The sequence below is a fragment of the Phacochoerus africanus genome, chromosome 11 (genome assembly GCF_016906955.1).
Source record: "Phacochoerus africanus isolate WHEZ1 chromosome 11, ROS_Pafr_v1, whole genome shotgun sequence".
Taxonomy (NCBI): domain Eukaryota; kingdom Metazoa; phylum Chordata; class Mammalia; order Artiodactyla; family Suidae; genus Phacochoerus; species Phacochoerus africanus.
In genome coordinates, this window is record NC_062554.1 from 52,086,718 (window position 1) to 52,111,879 (window position 25,162).

Below are 25,162 nucleotides of genomic sequence, written 5' to 3' on the forward strand. Positions count from 1 at the left end.
TGGAGGTTCCCAGGCTAGGGGTCTAATTGGAGCTGTAGCCACCGGCCTACACCACAGCCACAGCAACGCTGGATCCTTAACCCACTGAGCAAGGCCAGGGATTGAACCCACAACCTCATGGTTCCTAGTCAGATTCATTTCCGCTGTGCCACAATGGGAACTCCAAAAATAATGCTGTTTTTTTTTTTTTTTTATCAGATTTGTCATGAGGATTAAATGAGATAATACCACAAAGCACTATATAAAAAATCTGGCATGTGGAGAGTACTCTGCAGGCTTAGCTGCTATTAGATGTTTGGGAAAATGGACATAGGGCTTGGTGGGGCTGGAAAGTAAATGCTGAGAGGTGACAGAGCAAGAGACATGACTGGAAAGTGTTCCTAGTTGAGGGTTCTTTGCGCTGCAATTCAGTTCATTTATTGAGCTCTTCTATGTGTAAGCACTGTGTCAAGTTCCAAGAGGGGTTCTGAATTAAAAAGAATCAGTCCAGGGAGTGGGAGAAAGATAGGCCTAGGAAGTAGCTATAATATAAACTTGGCACATAGTATGGGCTCATGGAAGTATTTGTGGAATTGGCTACAAGGCTTCTGGCCCACAGCACCATGTGGGAGAGTTGCACTGCTCTTCCCAAGGGAGTTGAAGCCCAAGAGAAATGATAGCAAAGCAGTCTTTCCTGGGGTAGAGCTGGGGGATGGGGTGGAGGAGCCCCCTGGGTTTGGGGCTGGGCAGAGGGGCTGGCCTCTGTGTGACTGTCCTCTTTAGCAGCTGTATGGCCAGGACCCTGGGAACTGGCACTTCCTAATGAAGTGTCTTTGAGGGAACTCTTCCACCTTGTGACCAAAGGGTGTGCAGTCTCCAGGGAGTTGACCCCGAGGCTTAACCCTGTGTCTCCCCTGGCAGAGTGCTTGGTCATTCCTGGAACGTGCCGGGTGAGGTGGCCTGAGGATGGTGTGGGAGAAGTTGAGCCATTCCAAGCGGAAGGGTCAGGACCAGATGCTTCTGGACGAGGCACTGGGAGCAGATGTTCCAGGCTACATTCTGGGCTCGGCTTTGTGAGCCAAGGCTCAAGCAGACACTCCTTGCTTTTGGAAGCAGTTGGATTCACTGGCATCAGAGAAAACATCTCAGCTGTTGACTCGAGTCAGGGGAGCCATCCTGCTGGAGCTGTAATCTGAAAGTAAACCCGTGCTCAGGTCTCCCTCGGCACCAGGCAGAGCCTGTTCCCCGCCCTTCCTGCGGGCATCCTGAAGGCCCCCACCCCAAGCCCAGCCTCCGCCCAGGCTGCTGGCAGGCACAGAGGCTGCAGCTGCCGGGCCCAGGGAGCAGGTGTGTTCAGAGGCAGCAGGTCCTGCTGCTTCTGCAGCTAGCCACCCGGCCTAGACAGAGCTGGGAATCCAGGTACCCCGCCAAGACCAGGTACACTGATAAGAGATCCAGGAGCCCAGAATCCAATGACTTTTATGCTCACAAGGTTATGTTGGGATTAAAGAAATCAACCAATGCGAACAGCTGACAGTGCTTGTCACAGACAAGTGAATAGTGGCCACGTTTGTGAGCAGTTACCGTGACTAATACTAGACTAGATCTGTCCTCTTACTAGAGGAAAGACTACCAGCCCAATGGCCTCCCTCTAGTATGAGTAGGGTGGGGTGAGCTGGGAGGAGTTGGCAAGCTGGGGCTTTGAAGGCTCATATGGCCGATGGCTTCTCGCCAGGGCTAGACTAAGCCAGTCAACGCCCCCCCCCCCCTTTGTTTTGTCGTTTGAGGGCTGCAGCTGCAGCATATGGAGGTTCCCAGGCTAGGGGTCGATTGGGAGCTATAGCTAATGACCTACGCCACAGCCACAGCAACACAGGATCCGAGCCGCATCTGCAACCTACACCACAGCTCACGGCAACGCTGAATCCTTAACCCACCGAGCAAGACCAGGGATTGAACCCACAAATTCATGGTTACTAGTCAGATTTGTTTCCACTGCGCCACAATGAGAACTCCCAGTCTAGCCCCCTTTTTAACTGAGCCCTACTCTCTGATTTTCCAAAGCATTGGTCCATTTTGTGGTCAAGTGGAAAGAACATAAGACGAAGACTTCCTCCTGAGTTCTGCTTCTACCATCAAGCAGCTCATTTAACCTCTTTAGATAAACTTTCCTACCCCACTGGGTCCGCATCAAGTGAGGAAATGAAAGATAAAAGAAAACTTCAAAGCCTTCTCCAACACCAGAAGTATTATTGTGAGAGAAGGTTCTTTTGGAAACTCATTGAAAAAGTAAAGACTCTCTTGTGCTGCAAGGATCCTAAAATGCTCCAAGGGGAAACCTGGCAGCTCAGTGCTGTGACTCCAGGACACATATGACTCAAAGACAGTAGAGAAAAAAGGGGGAGGAAGATGAAGTGATTTTAACAATGGTTCAAAAATAGTACATGAGAGGGGGAAGAGCATGAAATTTGGAGCTTGGATACCCAGATTTAAATCTCAACCCAATCACTTATTAGCCTGATGTAATTATTTAACCACATGGCACCTCGGTTTGCTTATTAGTAAAATAGGAATAATAAAAATCTTGGGTGTTTAGGAAGTTCCCTGGTGATCTAGGGGTTAAGGATCTAGCATTGTCACTGCTGTGGTGTGGGTCACTGCTGTGGTACAGGTTTAATCCCTGGTCTGGGAACTCCTGCATGTCACAGGTGTGGCCTTGGCATGTTTAAATACAAAAAAAATCTTGGTTATTTTGGAGTTCCCGTTGTGACTCAGAGGTAATAAACCCAACTAAGATCCAAGAGGATGTGTGTTCGATCCCTGGCCTTGCTCAATGGGTCAGGGATCCAGCATTGCCATGAGCTGTGGTGTAGGTCACAAACTTGGCTCAGATCATGAGTTGCTGTGGCTATAGTGTAGGCTGGCAGCTGTAGCTCCAATTCCACCCTTAGCCTGGGAATTTACATATGCTGCTGGTGTAGCCCTAGAAAGACACACACGTACACACACACACAAACACACACACACACGCACGCATGCACAATCTTGGGTGTTTAAACACAATAAACACATGAAAAAGCACTTTGTAACTTACAAAATGCTACTAAATGTGTGTGGGTATGTCACTGCCAGTGACCAAGGCAAAGTGGGTAGTGCTCCCCTTCCCACATCATCCCTTCCCCCAAAGCTCTTTTCACTGGGTACTGGCTGAATTTCTGGTGACTTGGATAAAAACTTTGACTGCCTCTCACTAGCTGGCTATCTGCAGGAAAGACCCTTCTATTTTTCTCTTCCTGAGTTACCTCCCCTTAAATGAAGGGGCGGATCATGAAAAAGACAAGAGATAATAAGTGATAGTAAAGATGTGGAGACTAGCAACCCTTGTGCACTGTTGCTGGGATTGTAAACTGGTGCAGCCACTATGGAGAACAGTATGAGGATCCTCCAAAAAAATTAAAGATAGAACTACCATATGATCCAGCAGTCCCACTTTTGGAATCCAAAGGAAATGAAAACACTAATTCAAAAAGATATTTGCACCCTGATGTTCATAGCATCATTATTTATAATAGCCAAGGCACAGAAAAAGTGTTCATTGGTGGATGACTGCATAAAGATGTTGTGGGGTAGACACACACACACACACACACACACACACACACACACAATGGAGTATCACTCAGACATTAAAAAACAAGGAAATCCTGCCATTTATGACAACATGGAGGGACCTTAAAGGCATTATGCTAACTAAAACACATCACAGAAGAAGGCAAATTCTGTATGATCTCACTTATATGTGGATCTTAAAAAATCTTAAGAAAAAGTGATCATATTTGTGGTTATCAGAGGTGAAGGGTAGAGGGAGGGAGTCATGGGGGAGGGTAGTCATAAGGTCCAAATATCCAGTTACAAAAGAAGTAAGTGCTGGGGACGTCATGTACAACATGATGACTAACACTGCTGTATTATGTATATGGGAACATTAAGGAGTAAATACGCAGAGTTCTTACCACAAGGAGAAATAGCTTTCCTTTTTTGCATTTTATTTTATCTCTATGGGAAGAGGGATGTTGGCTGAAGCTATTGTGGTCATCATTTCACAATAGATGTAAATCAAACCATGCTCGATGCCTTACACTTATACAGTGATGCATGTCAGTTATTTCTCAATAAAACTGAGGGGAGAAATGAAGGGGCTGGACATGAGATCCTACCAGGCTTTATGTTCTTTGTATCCTTGACCTTGTCAACTAGCCTTAACGACCAATTTGATGAGATTTCTTTTTTTTTTTTTAATGTGCCAGGAGGGAGGAGTGTGTGTGTGTGTGTGTGTGTGTGTGTGTGTGTGTGTGTGTGTGTGAAGGGATGGGGACAGAGCAGACCATGGCCTGCCCTGGGTGGGCCCACACTTGCCAGGGATGGACCCGGCCGCCCACCTGGGCAGGGAGAGCTGGCTGGAGCCAGTAAGCCTGGCAGATGCAGTTCTAATTTAGCAACAAGAAGTCGTCCTCTCCAAGGCAACCCAGGCGAACACACCGCCCACTGGGCAGGACTAAAAATACACCCGCATGGCTCCAACGTCACACCTGAAGTAAAAATACATCCAACCGGGAGCTGCGGGCTTGGTCCCCCCCACCCCACTCCGCTCTCTCCATCTGGTGCCTTCGAGGGGAGGAGAGGATCGGGACCAGCAGAGCTTCCTTCACACTCACCCTTCTCCCTGGAAGACCCTGCCAGCCCCCACTCCACACACACCCCAGCAGAGCCCAGAGGAGGTCCTCTTGTAGCAACTGTGGTTAGAAGCTGCCAGATTGCTGCAGCTGATCTGGGGACCGCAGGAAAGAGGATTCTGAGCCTGAAAGAACTTGAGGCTTATGCCTCGGAACCTCCCCTCGCTATCAGTCGGTGCTCACTCCAGTCATTCACTTGTCCCCATTCATTGACTCACCCAATGTTTGTTGAGCTTCCGCTGTGTGCCAGGCACTGTGTTTGATCCTTGGGAATTCAAAGAGATAAAACCAGTTCATGGACCAGATGTGCTCCCTGTCATGAGAAAGCTGATCTGTGCACAAACCACTTCCTAGTTGTCCTAAGGGAATAAAAATAAGGTCTTCTTGGCAGCACTGTTTTGGTTTGAGAAAAGAGGTTCTGAGTTCTGATAAGTTGTATCTTGCTTCTCCCCTCCTCCTCTTTCTGCACCTCTGAATTGGCCTGAGGGTTTATTTCCCCTGCTGTATGAATCTGTGGAGATGGGATTATACATTTATCGGCGCGGATGGTGTTGATGTATCTCTCAGTTTAAAAACAGTGCCCCACACCATTCCAGGGAAACGGAACAAGCATTCACCAACAATTTACCAAATGTCAAACACTCTGTATTTAATCCTTCATTAATTCTCTGTATATTAATTCCTTCGTCTAATCCTTACAATAACCTCTGTGGTAGGTGGTGTTATCCTGTGTTATAAAGGAGGAAACTGAGGCTCAGAAATTTGGTAACATGACCCAGAGTCACACGATTAATTCTTTGTCTCCAAAGTCTATGCTTGTTTCAGACTACCATGCTTCTCACCCCAAACTGTAAATGAGGCCGAGGCAGAAACCCCCATGCGTTTCCTGGGGTGGCCCAGAGGAGGCCATGCTCTCTCCTGCTGGAGAGACCAGTCAGGGGGCCTCGGCAGAAGGGATGGTATTTTGAGCTTGATTCTGAAGGTTACTAGAAGGGGCAGGTAGAGACACAGGAACAGGCATTTCCGGTGGAAGGAGCAGCAGAAGCACAAGAAGCTGAGCTAGTGAGGGGTAGTGGAGATCCAAGAGGCCAGGGGCCACCTGCTCTCTGTCCCACCGCCACATTCTCCACGAAATCTTCCTAGGAGAAAGATTGAAAGAGAGCTGAGGCCATACTGTGATTGCTTTGGGCATTTATCTGATGATGTTGACTATTTCATCAGTATCCGGGAGTTTTCCCCAGAGTTCTCAGAATGACCGCCTTTAACGGGCCTTCTGGCCATGAAGAGATGCCCAGGAAAGGGGGCAGAAGCCATCCTGCAAAGGGGCTCCAGGGTATGTCTCTGATTCTGTGATCCCAGTGGCCTCTGACCTGGGGCCCTAGAAATAAAGGGTTACAATGCCAGCCGTTGGGTAGAGTTTCCAGGGTGGTGGACCTTTGACAACTTGAGCTCCTCTGAGTGTGTCAGTGGAGACTAGGTTGCTGGAGAGACAGCCTGGTCACTGCTTGCCGCACTGCACCCCCTCACTGATCAGTGACTAATGTCCCCTGCAGAGGTCTGACGCTGACTGGGCTCTGGTCCCTCTGCCTTATCACTGAAAATCTCCACCCAGAAAATTTTCTCTTACTATACAGTCCCTCCTCTGAATCATCTGTTCTCATCCCAGCTGGGAAGGGCCTAGAGGCTCTGACACCCGACCACCGTCCCCAGTAGAAAAGGCCCAGGAGGGTGAGTGCAGACACTGGGCCTCCTCTGCCCACCTCCCCACAGCTGGGTGAGTCTCAGCTGTGAGGGGAGCTGCAGGACAGGCCTAGGGGCTCCAAGGTCAGTCACAGGGAGAGGCAGTGGACAGCCAAACAGGCTGCCACACACTTGGCTAGACCCATAATTGAGGTCTACAGTTCTGGCCAAGGTCACAAGGGGAGGGGTGGCTGAGAGGCTCAGAAGTGACGGAGTGGCATGACTGTGAATCACAAGGTTTATCGCCCAGAAAGGGAACTCAAAATGAATGTCCCCTCCTGTGTGTGACATCGACCCCCCCACCAGTCAGTGGTGTTCTGTTTCTCTTCACCTATCTGTGCTCTGTTCTTGTGTTCTTCGCATCTTGGTCTCTCTGAAGCTCCTTATTTTTGCTTTCTTTCTTTTTCCTATCTCTGCTTCTCTGTATATGGTCTTCCGAGCAGAAAAAAAAAAGTTAAAATTTTTTTTTAAACCCAGGTTGTCCAACAAGGGAGGAAGGGAAGCAGAAAAAAAGTCTGCTTGTCTTTTCTTGCGTCCTTTTGACAAAAAGAAATGAGCTTTGGCCTTATAGGGGAACATTAAGTTAGAAATGAGAGTAAAAATTACCAAGGAGGTTGTGGTCTTTATCCCAGGAGGTCTTTGAAAGTGTTAGGGAAAAACTATTGGGCCAGTGCACATTAAAAATCTGTTTTGGAGTTCCCACTGTGGCTCAGTGGGTCAAGCACCTGACATAGTGTTCGTGAGGATGCGGGTTCAATCCCTGGCCTCACTCAGTGGGTTAAGGATCCTGTGTTGCCACAAGCTGCGGTATAGGTCACAGGTGTGGTTCTGATTCAACCCTTAGCCTGGGAACTTCCATATGCTGCAGATGCAGCCATAAAAAGAAAAAAAGAAAATCTGTCTTGAGATAAGGAGGAATAAAATGCAAGGTGTTGAAGCTCGCCTGCCCCAGGAGGCTTTCAAAGCCTCACCAGAAATGTGAAGTAGGAGAGGTGGGGGTAGAGCCCTGGAAAAAAAAACTGGGGCTTTGGCAATGGGTCTCCCCCTCTCTGCAGCTGGAGAGAAGGTGACTTTCAATTCTGCAAAGGGCTTCAGCCCAAATCCTGCCTCATGTAGGGCCAGGATGTGTGGGGTGCTCCTGGGTTAGCCCCACACATTCCTGCCCCAAACTGGACATTTTAGGCCAGCAAATTTGGGTGATGTAAGAAAACATGAAGGCAGAAATGTCAGAAGTAATTAAACCAAACGATGGCTTAAACCCCTGTAGAAATCAACACATCCGGTTTAATCACCTTCTTAAGCTAGCACAAGACTGCAATTCTATGGAGAGGGGTTCTTTATATCTTTGGATCGTTAACAAGAACTGCGTATCTTGAGCATGATTTGGGTTCAGATGCTCCTGGGGAGAGGTGATGAAGGTGGGGGTGGGGACTCAGAAAAGAAAAAAGAAATAATAAAATGGTATTTGAGATCATCTCTTGTCCCCGGCTCCCGGCTCTGTCCGCGCTCAGGGTGGCCCGCCCTCCCGGCACCAGGCAGAGGCACAGTGCTGAATGTGCTAAATTAGGCCATTAGAGAAATTCATTTCTCTTTATTAGTCTGTGTCAAATCCTTTTTATTAGTGGCTGGAAACGACCTCTCTTCTGCAGTAAAATGTCATGCCGGTTCACTCCTTTTATTTGTTCTGCACTGACGAGGCTCAAGCTCTCCCTGAATTAGTGCAGTGAGATTTATTTCCTCCAAATTTTGAACGGCTTAAGAGAGATTGGGGTGGTGGGGGCGGCCAGGGGGAGGCGACACGGGGAGAGGAGTGGAGAGAGATCAGGGAGGGAGAAGGTGAGCTCTTCTGGAGGTCAAATGTCCTCGGCCCTTTGGAAAGAAAGTCTAATGGCCATCTTTCATATCTTGTTCATCACCGTTTGGGCCCTGGGGTCTGAGTTCCCACATTTCTGCTTGCAGCCTCTGAAGGGTACCGATCCACAGGGAGAGGTCTGGACAGTGGGAATAGGAACTCCTGAAATCTTTCTTTCCATCCCACACCTGGCTCAGACAAGGCCATTCATGTCCCATGTGGCTAAGGCGCCCGGCTCTCATGGTCCCTGCTTCCACCCCACCCCTCCCCTCCCTACCCCAGCACTGCTGGAAAAGGACTCCTTGTGGGTGGCTTCCAGCCTCCTCCCCAGCCTTATGGGGGGATGTTGGAGGGTAGCTTAGAAACATAAGTCAACGCTTAGGCAGGTGTGGGATGGGCAACTGGGGAAGGGGCTGGAAGCTGGACTGGGAACAGCCTTACGGAAATCCATGGTGTAACTACAGCCACAGAACCCAGCTGAACCCTTGGGGAATGGAGCCTGTTTCTCAGGGGTGGTATAGAGCATCTCGGTGTTTCCCACACTCGAGGTAGCAGAAAGCAGGTAGCCATCTGGGTTGGTGGAGAGACCCAAATGGATAGAGCAGGGGGCCACAGGCAGCCCCGATGACCCTGGCTAGAGTTTGTGTGAAAAGTTGTGGGTAAGCACAGATGTCATCTGGGCTCCTGGACTCAGGGATCCAGGGTTCAGGTGGGTGGAACCAGAGGCAAGAGTCTAGGGAGAGCAGGTATAAGAAGGGGGGGTTGGGGATCCGAGAGTGCAGCAGGGAGCAGCTGAAGAGAGGTGCTACTCTGTGCTCCAAGGGTCCTTGCTTGACCTGGGGGGGGGGAGGATGGAAAGCACGTTTTCTTCTTCTGAGAGATTGCAGAAGCCGTAGAAAACACCCCCAGATATGCCTCCCCACCCACCCCTCACATACACATACACATATACACTCCAGGGAGATCTGACACAGTGAGAGGTTTATAAAACAGACGGATGGTAGAGATGTATAGAAGATGCACGCTGTCCCCCAGTGGTGATGACAATGCCTCCATCCTACCCCAATCCCTAAAAGCTCTGCTCTGTGTGAGATCTAGGATCTGATTACTGCTCATCTCTTCAACTTCATCTCCCTACTTTCTCCCCCTGCCCACCTTGCTTCAGCCACATGCATCTGGATTTTGTTCCAGAAAAATTCAAACTCATTTTTATCTCATATGCTTTGCTTTCTCTCCTGTTTGGAATGCCCCTTAGATCTTTGCATGACTGCCTCCTCATCATTCAAGGCTTTACTCAAATGGCACCTCCTCAGAGTGGCCCTCCCTGACCACTTTTCTCCCAGAATGGACAAGGATAGTGGCAGAGGGAACCACCCTCCTCTCCCCACCCCACCTCCAGAACTAGTAGCTGGGAGACGCTATCACCAGCGGCTCCCTCCTCTGCCATCCCATATGCCACTCATACTGTGTATATGCAATGTACAATCCTTGCATACAGACAACACATAGCACATGCACACACCCTACATGCAATACAGGGCTTATGTGCACTGTATTCACAGCATACAAACTCTGCACCCCAGTTCCATATGTACAACCCATACGTGCTGAAGAGACACAACACCGTGAGTGCACACTGAATAAAAACACCTAGGACAGCCTACTTACACAACATTCACCCTCACTCCCATTGACAGCCTCCATTCAACCCAGGTACACATGTGTGCACATGTGCAAACACACACACACACACACACACACACCCCACAGCATCCTTTCTCCGTTCAACAGCTTTGTACAGCCCAGCCTCCCTCCAACCCGTGAGAAAGGAACGCGCAGTGACCAGCGGCCGTGGGGATGGGGAGGGGGGCTGCACCCCCACCACCTGGCACGATGCTGCGGATTATTAGTTCCTGGTAATTTAGTGCCCTTGTACAGAGTCGATTTGTGCCTTTCATTCCTAATTGATCTAGTGGCTGTTTAAATGGCAGCAGGCATCTGTTGAGAGTAGGAAGGTTCATAAGGCGCAATAATTCATAACACCGTCTGGAATTTGCCTTTCATGTCCCTCAGCTAAACCACTGCAGGGCTCTGCTTAAATCACAGCTACGGAGGCTTTCTTTGGTATTCCACTCAGGGCCAGGAGAATCTTGCATTAAACTGGGATCAGGTTAGATTAGACTATAATATGCTGCGGTATTAGTGGCTGCAAATGAAGACTTAGACTGGAGTTTAACCCCTTCACCTGGTTTTCTCTTTGTCTTCGGTGGATGGCTAAGGGAACCCATTGTTTTCCCACCAGCTTCCTGTGGGGACTGGATAGATTTTCTAGCAATTTGGGGCAGTAGGGGGCCTATCCTCGGATATTGACCCTTTTTTTCCTCCATTCTCTAACCCAGCCGGCAGCCTTAGGGCCCAGCTGTTTATGCATCAGCTCCCCAAACAAGAGTTGGGAAGACAGGGTCCAGGGGCTGCTCTTCCAAGCCAAGCAGCTCACCTGAAGCAGGCATTTAACCCCCCTCCTGCCCCACTGCCTCTGAGCCTGAGTAGATCCCAGTAGGTATGGGTTTGAGTGTGGACAGAGCCAGCTAAGCACATTCTGCCTGTTTGCCAAGCATTACTAGAATCTGAGGATGGGACAGGCTGGTAGGGGTTCCCCATCTGCCTACAAACATGGGAGGATGTTCAGTCCTCCTTGCCACGTTTAGTCACAATCTACTGGAGGGAAGAAGCATGATCTGTTTTCAAGACTTACTCTACTTTCCAATTCAGTAGCCACTAGCTACATGTTGCTATTTAAATTAAAATTTGTTACAGTTAGACAAAATTAAAAATTCACTGTCCCAGACACAACAGCCATATTTTTTTTCTTTTCTTTTCTTTTTTTTTTTTTTTGGCCACCCCTTGGCATATGGAGTTCCCAGGCCAAGGATCAGATCTGAGCGGTAGTTGTGACCTAAGCCACAGCTGAGGATCCTTAACCCGCTATGCCGGGGTCAGGGATCGAACCTGAGTCCCAGCACTCCCAAGAGCCTACCAAACCTGTTTTGCCACAGCAGGAACTCCACAACAGTCATATTTTAAATGTCCTTTGGCCTCATGTGGTTAGTGGCTACCATATTGGACAGCAGAGATTGTAGAATATTTCCACCATGGCAGCAAAGTTCTGTTGGGCAATGCTGGCTAGAACATTGCCATTGGCAGAAGCCTGTGGGCCAGGCCCAACACACATACTTTCTTCTCTCCCAGCAAGCGAACTTAATCAAAAAGAAAGGAGCTAGGTGTCGCGGTCCCAGGGGACTGAGGTGAGCAAGCAGAGAGGGACATGCTAATGTTTTGGGGAAATTGCAGTGGGAAAGAAGGGCTCCAGAGTCCAGTGTCAATACCCATGTAAATACATGTGCATGTGCTGGAGGAGTAGACATAGCTTTTCACTCATGCCATGGAGAGGTGGGGATTCGATGCACTTACATGAGCAGATAGGTGCATACACATAACACACACACATGTATATATTCAATAAATATGTATTGGGTTTCACTGCCCCTGCTAGACTCTGGACAGGCAGTGAGGACTAGGGGGAGCTTGCTTCCCACCCTTGGGTAGCTCACAGTCTAGTGAGGAAGGCAGATGGTAAAGCAGTCAAATCAGGGACATTTCAGCATTGCTTGGGGGAAGGGGCAGTCAGGGACGCTTCCCAGAGATGGTGATGTCGAAGCCAAGACCGTAGAGCAGCCAGGTAAGCACTTCAGCTTACTTGCATCATCACAGACCCACACTCACACCCTCACACCTCACACTCACATATGCTTCATTCACTAGTTCATTGTCAGTCACCGAATATTTATGAAGTGCCAGGTCATGAACATCATTGTATCTTTTGACCCTAAAGGTACAATGATCATTAGACAGGGACAGCCTTGGAGGAAAATAGTGGACACATAATGATGCGAATAGTTATTTAAATTACAGTTGTGCTAAGTGCGTGATGATAGGGAGGTGTTACCCGTGTAACTGGGGTGTCTGACATAAACTGTGTAGCCAAAAGATGCAGGGCAGGTGGAAATACCTGCCCACCAGATGTGCCCAGCACTCAGGTTCACACAGCCCCTCCCCTTGCATATATATGCAAACACACGGGTGCTGCCCTCAGCTGGCTCCACGCAACCAAGAGAGGGTCTGTGCCCAGTCACAAATGTTCATGTCTAGGACTTTTCTGGACACTTCCCATGTTTCCTTCCCAGACTGACCTTGAGCCAGAAGTGGACACCTAATTCTTTGCGTGATACCCAACATCCCTCACCAAATAGCCCTGCAGTTTATCTGGACAAAGAGCAAAGTTAGGCTCCCAGTGGGGAGGAACAGAAGCCGCCGAGGCCCCAGAATTCTCTGTGCCAGGGCATGAAATGCTGTCACCTAGGCTGACTGTGGGGATGGGGTGCTTTCTCAGGGAGTGGGAGAAGAAGCGGCGGGAATGTGGGATGGGACCCGGCGGCTCCTGAGCCCCGAAGGCGGCAGGTCTCTGAGTGCGCATGTGTGAGCTCTTGATGTCCCCGCAGGCACCCTCTTTTCCCGCTCCTGACGCTGCTGTTTGAGAAATGTGAACAGGCCACCCAGGGCTCTGAGTGCATCACCTCCGCCAGCTTTGATGTGGACATCGAGAATTTTGTCCACCAGCAGGAGCAGGAGCACAAACCCTTCTTCAGCGATGACCCAGAACTGGACAATCTGGTAAAGACCCACTGACCCCCACCCTTGCTAGGGTCTTCCTACCCTCTGATCCCCTCCAAATGCCCTAGAAACAATCCTTTTATTCATTCAACAAGGAAATTTGCATGCCCCCTTCCGGCAGCCGAGGACTGTTTCTAAGTCCCTTAAACCAAGCATTGCATGCTCAGTGCTGCCACCAAGGCTCTCTCCTACTCTGCCCCTGCGGCACCAGCATCTACTGCCCCACCCTTGCAGTGCAGACGGGAACAAAGGAGGGTCATAGCATCCTGCATTCTGGGGGTAGCTGTTCTGAAGACTAGAGTCTTGGCACACTGGAAACTCTGTCTTAGGCTGCCCAGAGAGGAGCTGGTGGCCTCTGTGCTAGGGTGTGGAGGAGGAGGACGACAGGCATATTCAAGCACATCATTGGCCAGGAAGGCCTGGAGACACAGTCATGTTGAGAAGACCAGCAGATGTCCTGCCCATTTAGGGGGAAACAGTAAGTCAGGCTCCCAAATCTAGCTTGTCATCCAGATCATCACTACAGCTTTAAAAAGTACATATTCCTGGGCCCCACCACCTGGAAACTGTGATTCAGTAAGTTTGGGGCCCACGAATGTACATCTTTAAGGGTTTCCCAGGCGATTGCAATCTTCAATCAGGCTTGGTAACCCCTCGATGGGATGATATCTGAAATTCTCATCTAGCCCTGGGAATTCTGCTGAGAAAGAGAGTGGTAGAGAGGCTACGTTCGTTCATCATGACGAACGGTCACCCTGGGATTATTAACCACAATTCCTGATTTTTCTGTGACTGGATTACCCAGATTATCCACAGTGAATTTGGAAGATCTGAAAAACTCTCCTCCATAAATTGATTTTTAGCACTGACCTCTTGCATCCAGAGTTTAGCCAGTACCTACTGCCTGAAGGGAAACAGAATTAGAAAAGCACATGTAACTTTGGAAAGGAAGGAAGAACACACACACTCACACACACACACAGAGCACACCTGCAGAACAGATTTAAATGACTTGACTATTATTCTGTGTTGTGAATTATCCACCCCACTGCTTCTCTTGAGAGTTGAATATGGTTCTTTACAGAGTCCAGAAGAGCTACCAGGAGAGTCCACCCTGGCCTGGAAATTTGTGAAGTGTTATGAAGCGTTTAGAGGATAAGCACTTGCCATGGTCAGGAGCTTTAACGCAGGTTTCTTTCTTTCTTTCTTTGCTCTTTTGCTTTTTTAGGGCTGCATCCACAGCATATGAAGATTCCCAGGCTAGGGGTCGAATCGGAGCCACAGCTGCTGGCCTGCACCACAACCACAGCAACGCAGGATCTGAGCTGCATCTGCGACCTACACTACATCTCATGACAACGCCAGATCTTTAATCCACTGAGTGAGGCCAGGGATTGAACCCACATCCTCATGGATACTAGTCGGATTCATTTCTGCTGAGCCACAACAGGAACTCCTCATGCAGGTTTCTGAGAGATAGATGTGCCTCTGCTCAGCCCTGGCCCTCCCCCTCCCCTGGTGGACCTGAGCTGCCGTACTTCCCGGGAGCCCAGACCGTGGTCTCCCAGGTCCCCTGGGAGAGCTGACCCAGTGCAGGCTCTCCAATGAGTAGAATGATAAGTGCAGGCTGGCCTGGCCAGGCCCTGCTGTTCAGCTGGTTGGCATCTCAGGATCGCAGTTGTGGCAGGTCTCTAGAAGCTAATCCTGCAGCAGCCATGCAGCCAGGAGGTGAGGTAGCCATTTCTTCAAGAGCTGGAATGGGCACCTCCCTCACTGGGCCCCAAAAGAACCTAAATTGGTAGGAAATACCTAAAATAGGCTGCATAATACGAAAGAATTTGAACCTTCTTCCAAGGTAGGAGTCCTGGGGAAACAAACCTCGCAGTCCTTGCCCACCACCACCTGCCAGGTGAACAAAGGAAGAGCCACCCAGGACAGCTTCTAGTCTAGTCCAGCCTGGAAAAGACCAAATAGTGGCTACCTCCCTGTTTTCCCAGACAAGGCCACCTGCATCTCCTGGGGTTCTGCTCACTCAGAGACTCTGATTCCTTCATTCAATCCAACAAGACTCCATTAACATCTGCTACATGTCATGCTTGACCTGGGGACGTGGGTGTTGTAGGAGCTGCCCCAGGCCCCTGGCGGCTGGTCTTCTGTCTCAGGTGACTGGGCTTGGAGTGGTCCACTGGCGGAGTAAGCCTTGCGTAGCCTACCCCTTGTGTGGACCTGATTCACCCAGAGGAGTTGGCCAGTTAATGACTGATTGATTGATTGTCTAAATGGAGGCAGTGGAAGGAGTGGAGGACCCGAGCCTGGCTCCACGCCTTACCCTCTGGGTGACTTTGATGACTCCTTTGAAGCTCGGTTTCCTTGTCTGTAGAGCCAATATGCCGATCTCCTGTGACTGTCATAAAAATTTAATGAGATGGCTTATAGAACTAAATGGCGTTTAAAAATGCGTGGCATCCAGAAGGTTAAAGTCAAATGCAGTGTCTCTAAGGCAAGGCATCCCAGCCACCTCACCTCACCTCCAGGTCATCAAATAGACTGTGTGGCGGGGAGTGTGAAACTTTACCAGGGGGTCAGGCAGTGCCCTTTGCCACTGCATTTTTCATCCTGTGTCAGGAGGGGGGAGATGAAGAGGCCAGCCACAGGAGCCATCATTAGAACAAGAATCATGCAACCAGCACAGCCGAGATGCACATAATTAGAAATTAGAAAAAGGTCAGATCGCGTCATTATCAGCTCAATCAGCTGCCGAGTGCCACAGCCAGTTAATTTGGCATCTGTATTTTTTACAACCCCGCACACGTAGCCCAACGGACTGTAACTCTTTATCCGGACAGATATACTGCGCAGCGGAGCAGGGACATAAAATGAGACCCCAAGCAAATGAGCTGAGATAATTGAGAGATTTATTTTATATATATGTGTGTGTCAAGGCGGCTTTCCTTTGCCCTTGAATATTGACTTTCACAGACGGGATTTTCAGGAGGACACTAGGGTCCCCCCAAACTTTGTCCCATCCTGGCCCTGGAGCAGCACTCTAGTCCTGCCTCCTCCCCAGCCCCACCAGGCCCATGACTGGGACTGGATGTGGTCCCTCCCCCTCCAGCTGGTCCCCCTCCTCCCCTCCAAGCAAATCAAAGTTGTGTCTATCTTCCCTTCCTCCAATAGCCTCCCAGACAAGTTCCCAGGGGAGTGGCTGACTAAGCTCTCCCGAGCAGCTCCCACTCCTACGTTTCTGAGGGAACTTCCCTTCCTGGTTAGCCAGCTGCTCCCACAGCACCCCTGCTGGAAGAGAAATGCAGAATCACAAAACGCTGGTAGGGGAACTACAGTTGTAGAGGAACAGCATGTCTGTTTCATAGATGGGGACACTGAAGTCTGGAGAAGGGAAATGACTTGTCAGCATCCAGATCTGTGGGCTCTTTGCTCTGCATCACCCACTAATAAAGCCCTTGTGTATAAGAGTACCACCCTCAGCTCTCCACTGTGCCCACGCTCTCTGGCCCTCTCCCTGTCCCCATTTCCCTCCCATGGTGGCTAAACTGGAATGCTCCTTGGTTAGCACCCCCGGGATACCCTCACTCCAATTCCCACACTCCCCCCTCCCCACCACCCAATGCTCACCAGGCCTCTGTCACCTGGCCGACTGATCCCCTGCTTAGGCCCAGCAGCCTCTGACTGGCAGTTGGTGCAGTTTGTAAAATTTGCAAGTTCCCCAAACCCCTTTGAAAGGTAAAAGCTTTTTGTTTTATAAAATTTGATTTACGGGCCCCCAGTGCAGGGCCGAGGTTTTATATATTATGCAAGATTTCAAACCGAGGCTGTAAAACGTACGGTTTCAGTTTCATGCATGGAATTTTTTTATGTGTAAATTTTTTAACATTTATGGGGCACGTTTTAATGAGACTCTGGTGTGGCTCCAGGGACAGATTATAGCTGCCTGACCGCAAAGCCAGCTCCAAAATGGGGCCCCCAGGCCCCTGGGCCCACGCAGATGAGGCAGGGCCAGAGGCCAGAGGCTGTGAATAAGGAGGCATGGGAAGGAGCCCGGCAGGAGCCGTGGGCCCACAGAGACCACAGGCCAGCTGCCTTCAGAGGGTCATTCCCTTCAGCCTTCCTTCCAGACCCTCTTCGCCTAGATGGAAGCTGAAGATCCCATAAGACACCATAGGCCACGGAAAGGAAATAATCAAAGCCAGTGACAATTAACATTTACAGTGGACTTACAGGGTGTCAGGTGCCATTCCAAATACTTCACATGTATTATCTTATTTAATCCTCTTTTCAAACCCACAAGGTACATATTATTATTATTCCCATTTTAAGATGAGGAGATTGAGATGCAAGGAGGAATCGCCTGCTCCGGACCACACAGCTGGTCCGTGAGTCAAATACAGGCACGGAGCCTGGGCCTATGCACAGCAGTTACACTGCCCAAGAGCAAGACTTTCTTAGTGCTTCCTAGGCACTTGCCTTTAGTTATCTTCTGGCCAAATCTCATTTCATCCTCAGTATGGCTCTGGGGGAGTTGTGTTCCTGTCCTGTTTTGCAAATGACACTGAAGTGCAGAGATTGTGTGAATTGTCCAGAGTGTCCCAGTAGGTGGAAGGCCCAAGACTCAGCCTCCAAACCCCACTGTTCTCTGGCACCCATCTCTGCTGTTCAATTCTCACAATAGCTCTCTGAGGAGGTTATCGTTATACCCATTTCACAGAGGGGGGAATCAAAGACTGAGAGCCTTATGGCCAATACGGTTCAGAGCTGGGATTTGCACAGGGTAGTTCTAACTGCTGAAGCTCACCTTTTTCCCCTGAACCACAGTGCTCCTCTGAACTCTGAGGACATGGGAGGGGAAGCGCCACATTATGACTTGAGCTTATGTAACATCCTACATGGTGGCTTCCATGAGTGTTTATTCTTTCCCCAGTCCCCTGGTGGTCTCCAGTCCCTGGCTTTCACCTTCCTTCCATGTTCCAGGCCTTGTTCCCATGATCCCACCCTTCCAACTGCTCAGGCTGGACTGGGCTGGTCTGATCTGGAAAAATTCTCCATTTAATTTTAGCTTTGGCTGCCCTAGTGACCCACAAGAAACGTCAGAGCACTTCATCTCTAAAGGAGGAAGAATATTCCAGCTCCCCCAGTGCAGAAGAAGAAATGGAAGGAATCTGCCCTCCAGGGCAAAGCTTCCTCTCTAATTGCTACAGGGAATTTAGTGGGTTCCTAGTCTCAGATCCTCGATCTCCTCATCTCTGGGAGAGTGATACCATTGCTTTTGTGGCCCCATGTTTATGAGACTCAAATGAGGTAATAAGAGAGAAGCATTTTGCAAATTTTAAAGTGCTATGTGTAGAAATGTTTTGAAAGGCAAAGATTTATTACCATCAAATGAAGGGGCTACAATCCTACAAGACAGGCCACTTTCCAGAAAAGTGCTCAATGGTGGGAGGAGAGGCGAGTTAGCCTTGAGAATTGACATATAAAAAACAGCTACTCTAGGAGTTCCCTTCATTGCTCAGCAGTTAATGATCCCGCCTAGGATCCATGAGGATGCAGGTTCGATCCCTGGCCTTGATCAGCAGGTTAAGGATCTAGTGTTGCCATGAGCTATGGTGTAGGTTGGTGGCTGCAGCTCTGATTCAACCCCTAGCCTGGGAACTTCCCTATGCTGTAGATGCAGCCCTAAAAATAAAAAAGTAAAAAAAAAAAAAATAGCTGCTCTGTGCCCAGGACATATGTGTACATTACCTTTTCTCAATTTTCACCACAACTCTACCGTGTAAGTATTTTTTATCAGCTTACATTTCACAGATAGTTAAACGACTTGTCCAGAATACCCAGGCAGGAAATAATAGATTTGGGACATCACACCATGGGACTTCCCAGATGATGAGAGGCCCCTAGTCCTGTGGACTTTTCTGAGGCTGGTGGGGCTTGTGCACTGTGATATGAGACTAAAGTGGAAGTTTGCTTTTGTGAAGGGTGTTTCTTAGAAGAAGAGGGCTGCTGCTTTATTCTGAAAGAGAAGGGAGGGAGAGAAGTTGAAAGATGAAGCAAAACTTGGAGAAAAGAAATGAAGGATCCATTCATCACATTCTGTGAAAATCTTAAATTAAATAGAATTGTTATTGCACTAGAAGATTTGGAATAACTTTTTACATGGCATGGATCACTTAGGAAAATGGTTTAATAAATTACAGTTTTATTCTGATTTAGAGGCAAAAACTCAAAATTGCAAAATAAAAAAGATAGTGAATGATTTGCTAAACATAAATATAAAAGAAAAAACTGGGAATGATTATTTTTCCACTATCTGAAAATGGAATGGCAATAGAAAAGTCAACAGGATATTCAAAATCATTAAAAGAGTTCACAAAAATTTATATGCATTTGGTTCCCTGCAGTTTATAATGTACTTTCACATTATCTCCTTTAGCCCTTATCAGATCATGTGACTTAGAGATGAGGAAAACTGAGGCTCAGGGAAGTGATGGAATTAGCCCAATTTCACCCAATTTGTAAACAGTAGGCCTATACTCAAATCCAAACTCTCTGACAGTAAATCCCACAGGCTTTCTGCTGTGCCAGGCAGCTGCCCCATATTAATGGCATTGCCCTTTTTTTTTTTTTCTCTAATATCGAATAGGTCCTACATATTCATTGCCCTGGAATACCATTATGATTTACTCTACACTCTTAAATCTTTAAACCAAGTCTGTTCTCTCATAAAAAAGTAATCCTTCAACTGTGCTTTATGAGACCAAAAAATAGGTCCACTCTTGGCCACTATGCACCAGATCTAATTTAAACACATTGCATGTGTATTTCATTTGAGCAGAGCTTTTTAGGGTAGACTTTACTTTTTTGTTTGTTTGTTTGTTTGTTTGTTTGGATTTTCAGGGTCCATATGGAAGTTACAAGGCTAGGGGTAGAATTGGAGCTGCAGCTGCTGGCCTATACCACAGCCACAGCAACATGGGATCCAAGCCGCATCTGCGACCTACATCACAGCTCATGGCTATGCCAGATTCTTAATCCACTGAGTGGGGACAGGAATCCCAAAACCTCATGGATACTAGTTGGGTTCATTACTTTTGAGCCACAATGGGGGCTCCTTAGACTTTACTTTTTATTTTATTTTACTTAGTTATATTTTCTGATTCTTTTTATACAATAAGTATTTATTGGCTATGTTTTTAAAATAAATGGATAGATATGCACACTTTTCTGTGTGTGTGGATATGTATGTGTATGTACTCATGAAAATATTTGAAAATGAATAAATAAAACATTGGTTGAAAATGAAGGGTCCGGTAAAGGGACGCTCAGATAAAGAAGGAAATAAGAAATGAAAGGAGGGAAGGGAGAGAGGGAGGGAAGAAGGAAGGAAAAAAGAAGAAAGGTTTAAGGAATTAGGATTATTTCATCTGGAGAAGACAAAGCTAATAGGGCAGCTTACTCAAGTCATAGGCCTTGTCCAGTGTTTGGCATATCATGGGACAATATTTGTTGAATGGATAATATTAAGTTTAGGGAGATTATATTGATGGAGCACTGGATGTCCCTGATGCCTGCAGAAGGCTGAGTAAGCACTTTATATTTGGGCTGGAGAGATGTCAGTAAGTGTTAGGAAATGCTCAGCAGATTGAGAGAACATAGAGACTGCTCTGACTGGGGAGCCTCCAAGGAGAAGATGCAGCCATGTGTCTGGGAGAGTCTGGGCCATTTGCTTACCTAGAGGCTGGCCTAGATCATCTCACATGGCCTCTCTTAGCACCATCAGTGAACCGAGGGTGGAAGTCCTTGTACTGTTCAGAGAATCGGAAAACAGAAGACACCAGATGGTCCAATCCTCTCTTTTTACACCTGGGGAAGCAGACACCCTCATTGGTGAGGTATCCTGACTCCTGGGGGTTAGGGCAGAGCAGCTAAAGGGTGAAACCTTGCCAGGGAAGGTTCTGGAAATCCTAACCTTTATCTTCCCCAAAGCTGTTTGGTTTTTCCTAAAGCATGCACCCTTTTAATCGCCGTTTTTTTTTTCTGTATAAATTCTGAGAGCCCGCATGGCTGGTGAAGCAACACAGGCAACCTGGCTTCGTGTCCCAGCTCTGTCACTTACCAACTGGGTGACTTTAAGCAAGTAAAATTTATATTTCTTGCCTTCATTTCCTTCAACTGTAAAACATGGGCAACAATGATATCTACTTGCAGAGGTGGTTATGTGGAATAAATAAAGGCATGTGATGGATTGAACATAGTACCTGAGATATATTACAAATGAGAAATATTTGGGTAGTACTATCAATCAATCAGTGAGTGTTTATTAAACACCTTATGTTTGTGCTAATTAATCTTAGAGACATAAACCCAGATCTCTAGGGCTAAAGTCAAGTTGAGAATTTAGGCAAGAGTAAATAACTTGTTCATTACCTGACTCCATTTTTTGGTCCAAATAATCCAAACAAAAGTCCCTCTTCTGCTCTGTGCTGGGGACAACACAGTCTCCTTTAGTCTCAGCCCCATGGAGGGGGCATTTCCTGAGGACAAGACCCTGTGATTGATCCCCACCTGAAAATTGCTGCTTTCTGTCTTTGAGTGACACTTAGTCTAATTCAGCCGTCCAAGAGCCTTTAATTAGTAGAGCACAGTCCCCGCCCATCAGACAATCCAAAGGCCAACATGGAAGCTCCTTGGTTGCTCTGGACTTGAAATGCAAATGAAGCTCAGAGAGGTGTGTGGCCCTGGCTTCTAGCCACAGCTCCACAGCCCGATGGTTGGGGTTCTCTGGGAGAGATGCTCTTTTTTGTCTTCCTGGGCACCAGGATGCTGGTCCAGAGCTGGTAGGGTAAGACTAAAGACGGATGACTATACATTGCTTATGTCAACATAAATAGTCTCGGCAGGCAAGTCCCCACCCTTTTTATCACTTTTTATTTGGCTGTAACTAGATTCACATGCAGTTGTAAGAATTAATACAGAGCAGTCCGATTCCCTTCTTGCATAACTAGGGTACTATTTCACAACCAGGAAATGACAATGATATGATCTATCGACCTTATTCAGATTCCACCAGTTTTACATGCACGTGTGTGTGTGTGTGTGTGTGCTTAGTTCTGTGCTATTTTATCACGTGTGCATTCATGAAAAAACTGTGATAGTCAAGATACAGAAGAGTTCCTTCCTCTCTCCCTCTCCCCGAACCTCCTGGCAACCACTAATTTGTCTCCATCTCTATAATTTAGTCATTTCAAGAATGTTATATAAATGGGACTACCAGAGTTCCCATCGTGGCTCAGTGGTTAATGAGTCCAACCATGAGGTTGCGGGTTTGATCCCTGGTCTCCTTCAGTGGGTTAAGGATCCAGTGTTGCTGTGAGCTGTGGTGTAGGTCGCCCACACGGCTCGGATCAGGCATTGCTGTGGCTCTGGCATAGGCCGGTGGCTACAGCTCCAATTAGACCCCTAGCCTGGGAACCTCCATATGCCACGGAAAAGACCAAAAAAAAAAAAAATGGGATTACCCATTGTGGCTCAGTGATAACAAACCCGACTAGCATCCATGAGGACATGGGTTCCATCCCTGGCCTCACTCAGTGGGTTAAGGATCAGTCGTTGCCATGAGTTGTGGTGTAGTTTGCAGAATCAGCTCAGATCTGACATTATTGCAACTGTGTCGTAGGCTGGCAGCTGCAGCTCCAATGTGACCCCTAGCCTGGGAACTTTCATATGCCACAGGTTCAGCCAAAAAAAAAGAAGTTATAAAAATGGCATCATACAGTATATAACCTTTCAAGACTAGCTTTTCTTTTCTTTCTTTCTTTCTTTCTTTTTTTTTTTTTTTTTGGTCTTTTTTGGGCTGCACCCACGGCATATGAAGGTTCCCAGGCCAGGGGTCTAGTTGGAGCTGTTACTGCCTGCCTACGCCAGAGCCACAGCAACACCAGATCTGAGCCACGTCTTCGACCTACACCACACAGCTCACAGCAACGCCGGATCCTTCACTCACTGAGCGTGGTCAGGGATCAAACCCGCAACCTCATGTTTTCAAGTTGGATTCGTTTCTGCTGCACCAAGATGGGAACTTCTTGAGACTAGCTTTTCTTTCTCAGCATAATTCACTTTAAATCCATCCTTGTTGTTGAGGGTATTGTTAGTTTGTTCCTTTTTATTGCTGAGTACTCTTTAGTGATACAGATGTATCATAGTTTCTGTATCCATTCACCTGCTGAAGTATAGTTTGGTTGTTTCTAGGTTTTGGCTATTAAAAATAAGGTTGCATTATGTATTCACATACAGGTTTTTGGGTGAACATTTTTTCCCCCTCTGGAATAAATGCCCAAGAGTGCAATTACTGAGCTAGATGGTGTATCTAGTTTTGTAAGAAACTGTTTTGCAGTTTTCCAGAGTGGCTGTGCCATTTTTCATACCCAATAGCAACATATGAGTAATCTTGTTTCTAATTCCCTGCCAGCATTTGGTGTTATCTCTATTTTTAATTTTAACCATTCTGATAGATATGTAGTGATAATCTCATTGTGGTTTTAATTTGCATTTCCCTGATGGCTAATGACATTAAACATCTTTTCATGTGCTCATTTGCCATCTATATATCCTCTTCAGTGAAACGTCTGATGTTATCTCTTGCCCATGTTCTAATTGGATTGCTTGTTATTTTGCTGTTTAGTTTTGAGAGCTCTTTAAATAGTCCAGATATAAGTCCTTTGTCAGATATGTAATTTGCATGTATTTTTTCCCAGTCTGTAGTTTGTCTTTTCATCTTCTTCATAGCATCTTTTGAGGAGCAAACATTTTGAATTTTGATGAGGTCCAATTCATCAAGTTTTCCTTTTCTGGGTCATGTTTTTGGCATCGAGTCTAAGACCTCTTTGCCTAGCCCTAGGTCCTATTGATATTCTCCTGTGTTTTCTTTTCTAAAAATTTTATAGTTTCATGCTTTACATTTTGGTCTTTGATCCATTTGAGTTAGTTTTTGTACAAGATGTGAGATTTAAATCAAGATTCACTGTTTTGCTTGTGGATGACCAATTGCTCCAACATCTTTTTAAAAAATCAGTTTGGCAGTATTTATCATGAGAATATAATAATGATAAATAACAAGTATTTATCATGAGAATATAAGAATGTTCTTAGCTTTGTAAAAAAATTTACTGAGTATATTTTGATTTACAATGTTGTGTTTAACTTCTGTGGTACAGCAAAGTGATTGTTATACATATGTTTTTTTTCATATTATTTTCCATTATATTTTTTAAGTTTTATTGAAGTATAGTTGATTTACAAGGTTGTGATAATATCTGCTGTAACAGCAAAGTGATTCAGTTATACATATACATAATCCATTCTTTTTCAGATTCTTTTCCCATATAGATTATCACAGAATATTGGGTACAGTTCCCTGTGTGTCTATAGCTTTTTGTCTGTCACTTTTGGGGCTTTGTCCTAAGAGAATAATGCAGAAACATGAATAAGCTATAAAGCTGGAAAAATAGTCACTGTAACATTTTTTATAAAATTGAAAAATTGGAATTAATCTAAATATCCAATAATAAGGAATCAGTACATGTGGGACAATATTTAACAATTTAAAATGTATTTTCTCAATAATTTTCACCCACTCAACAAATATTTACTCAGTATCCACGTGTTAGTGACAGGGATAACAGGGCAAGCAAATTAGACACCACCCTCTCTTCCAGAAGCTTGCAGCCTAGAAGGGAGACTGGAAAAAAAAAAAAAAAAAAAAGACAATTCTGACACTTAGAAAAATACATTCGGCAAACTGAGTAGAAAAACAAGAACCAAAATCCTGTGCGTACGTGATGACTAAAACTATGTTGAAACATACGCATGTGAAAAAGACTGAAAAAATCATCATTCTTTATGGGTGACTGGATCATTGCAGTTTTTTTCCAGCCTCTATTTTCCATACATCCCATAGCACTTTCTTTCTCCAATAATAACAATGCTAAGGAGAAAAGTTCAATTGAGAAATAGCTTCTTACCAGGAAAAGGTTAGGAATGTCCATCTGAAGAGGCAGCAGGCACATATACAACATCCAAAGGGCACGGAAGAGGCACCAGACAGTTGAGTGTCCCAAGG

At 46.8% G+C, this 25,162-nt stretch overlaps 1 protein-coding gene across 4 annotated transcripts in view; it reads left to right on the forward strand.

Annotated features, from left to right (window-relative positions):
- PKNOX2 (PBX/knotted 1 homeobox 2) overlaps positions 1–25,162 on the forward strand; it is a 306,559-nt gene that overhangs the window by 247,788 nt on the left and 33,609 nt on the right. For all 4 annotated transcript variants that reach the window (XM_047751952.1, XM_047751951.1, XM_047751954.1 and 1 more), the window contains one exon: positions 12,864–13,035. In XM_047751952.1, the coding sequence (XP_047607908.1) occupies positions 12,864–13,035 (172 nt within the window). The remainder of the gene's footprint in view (positions 1–12,863; positions 13,036–25,162) is intronic.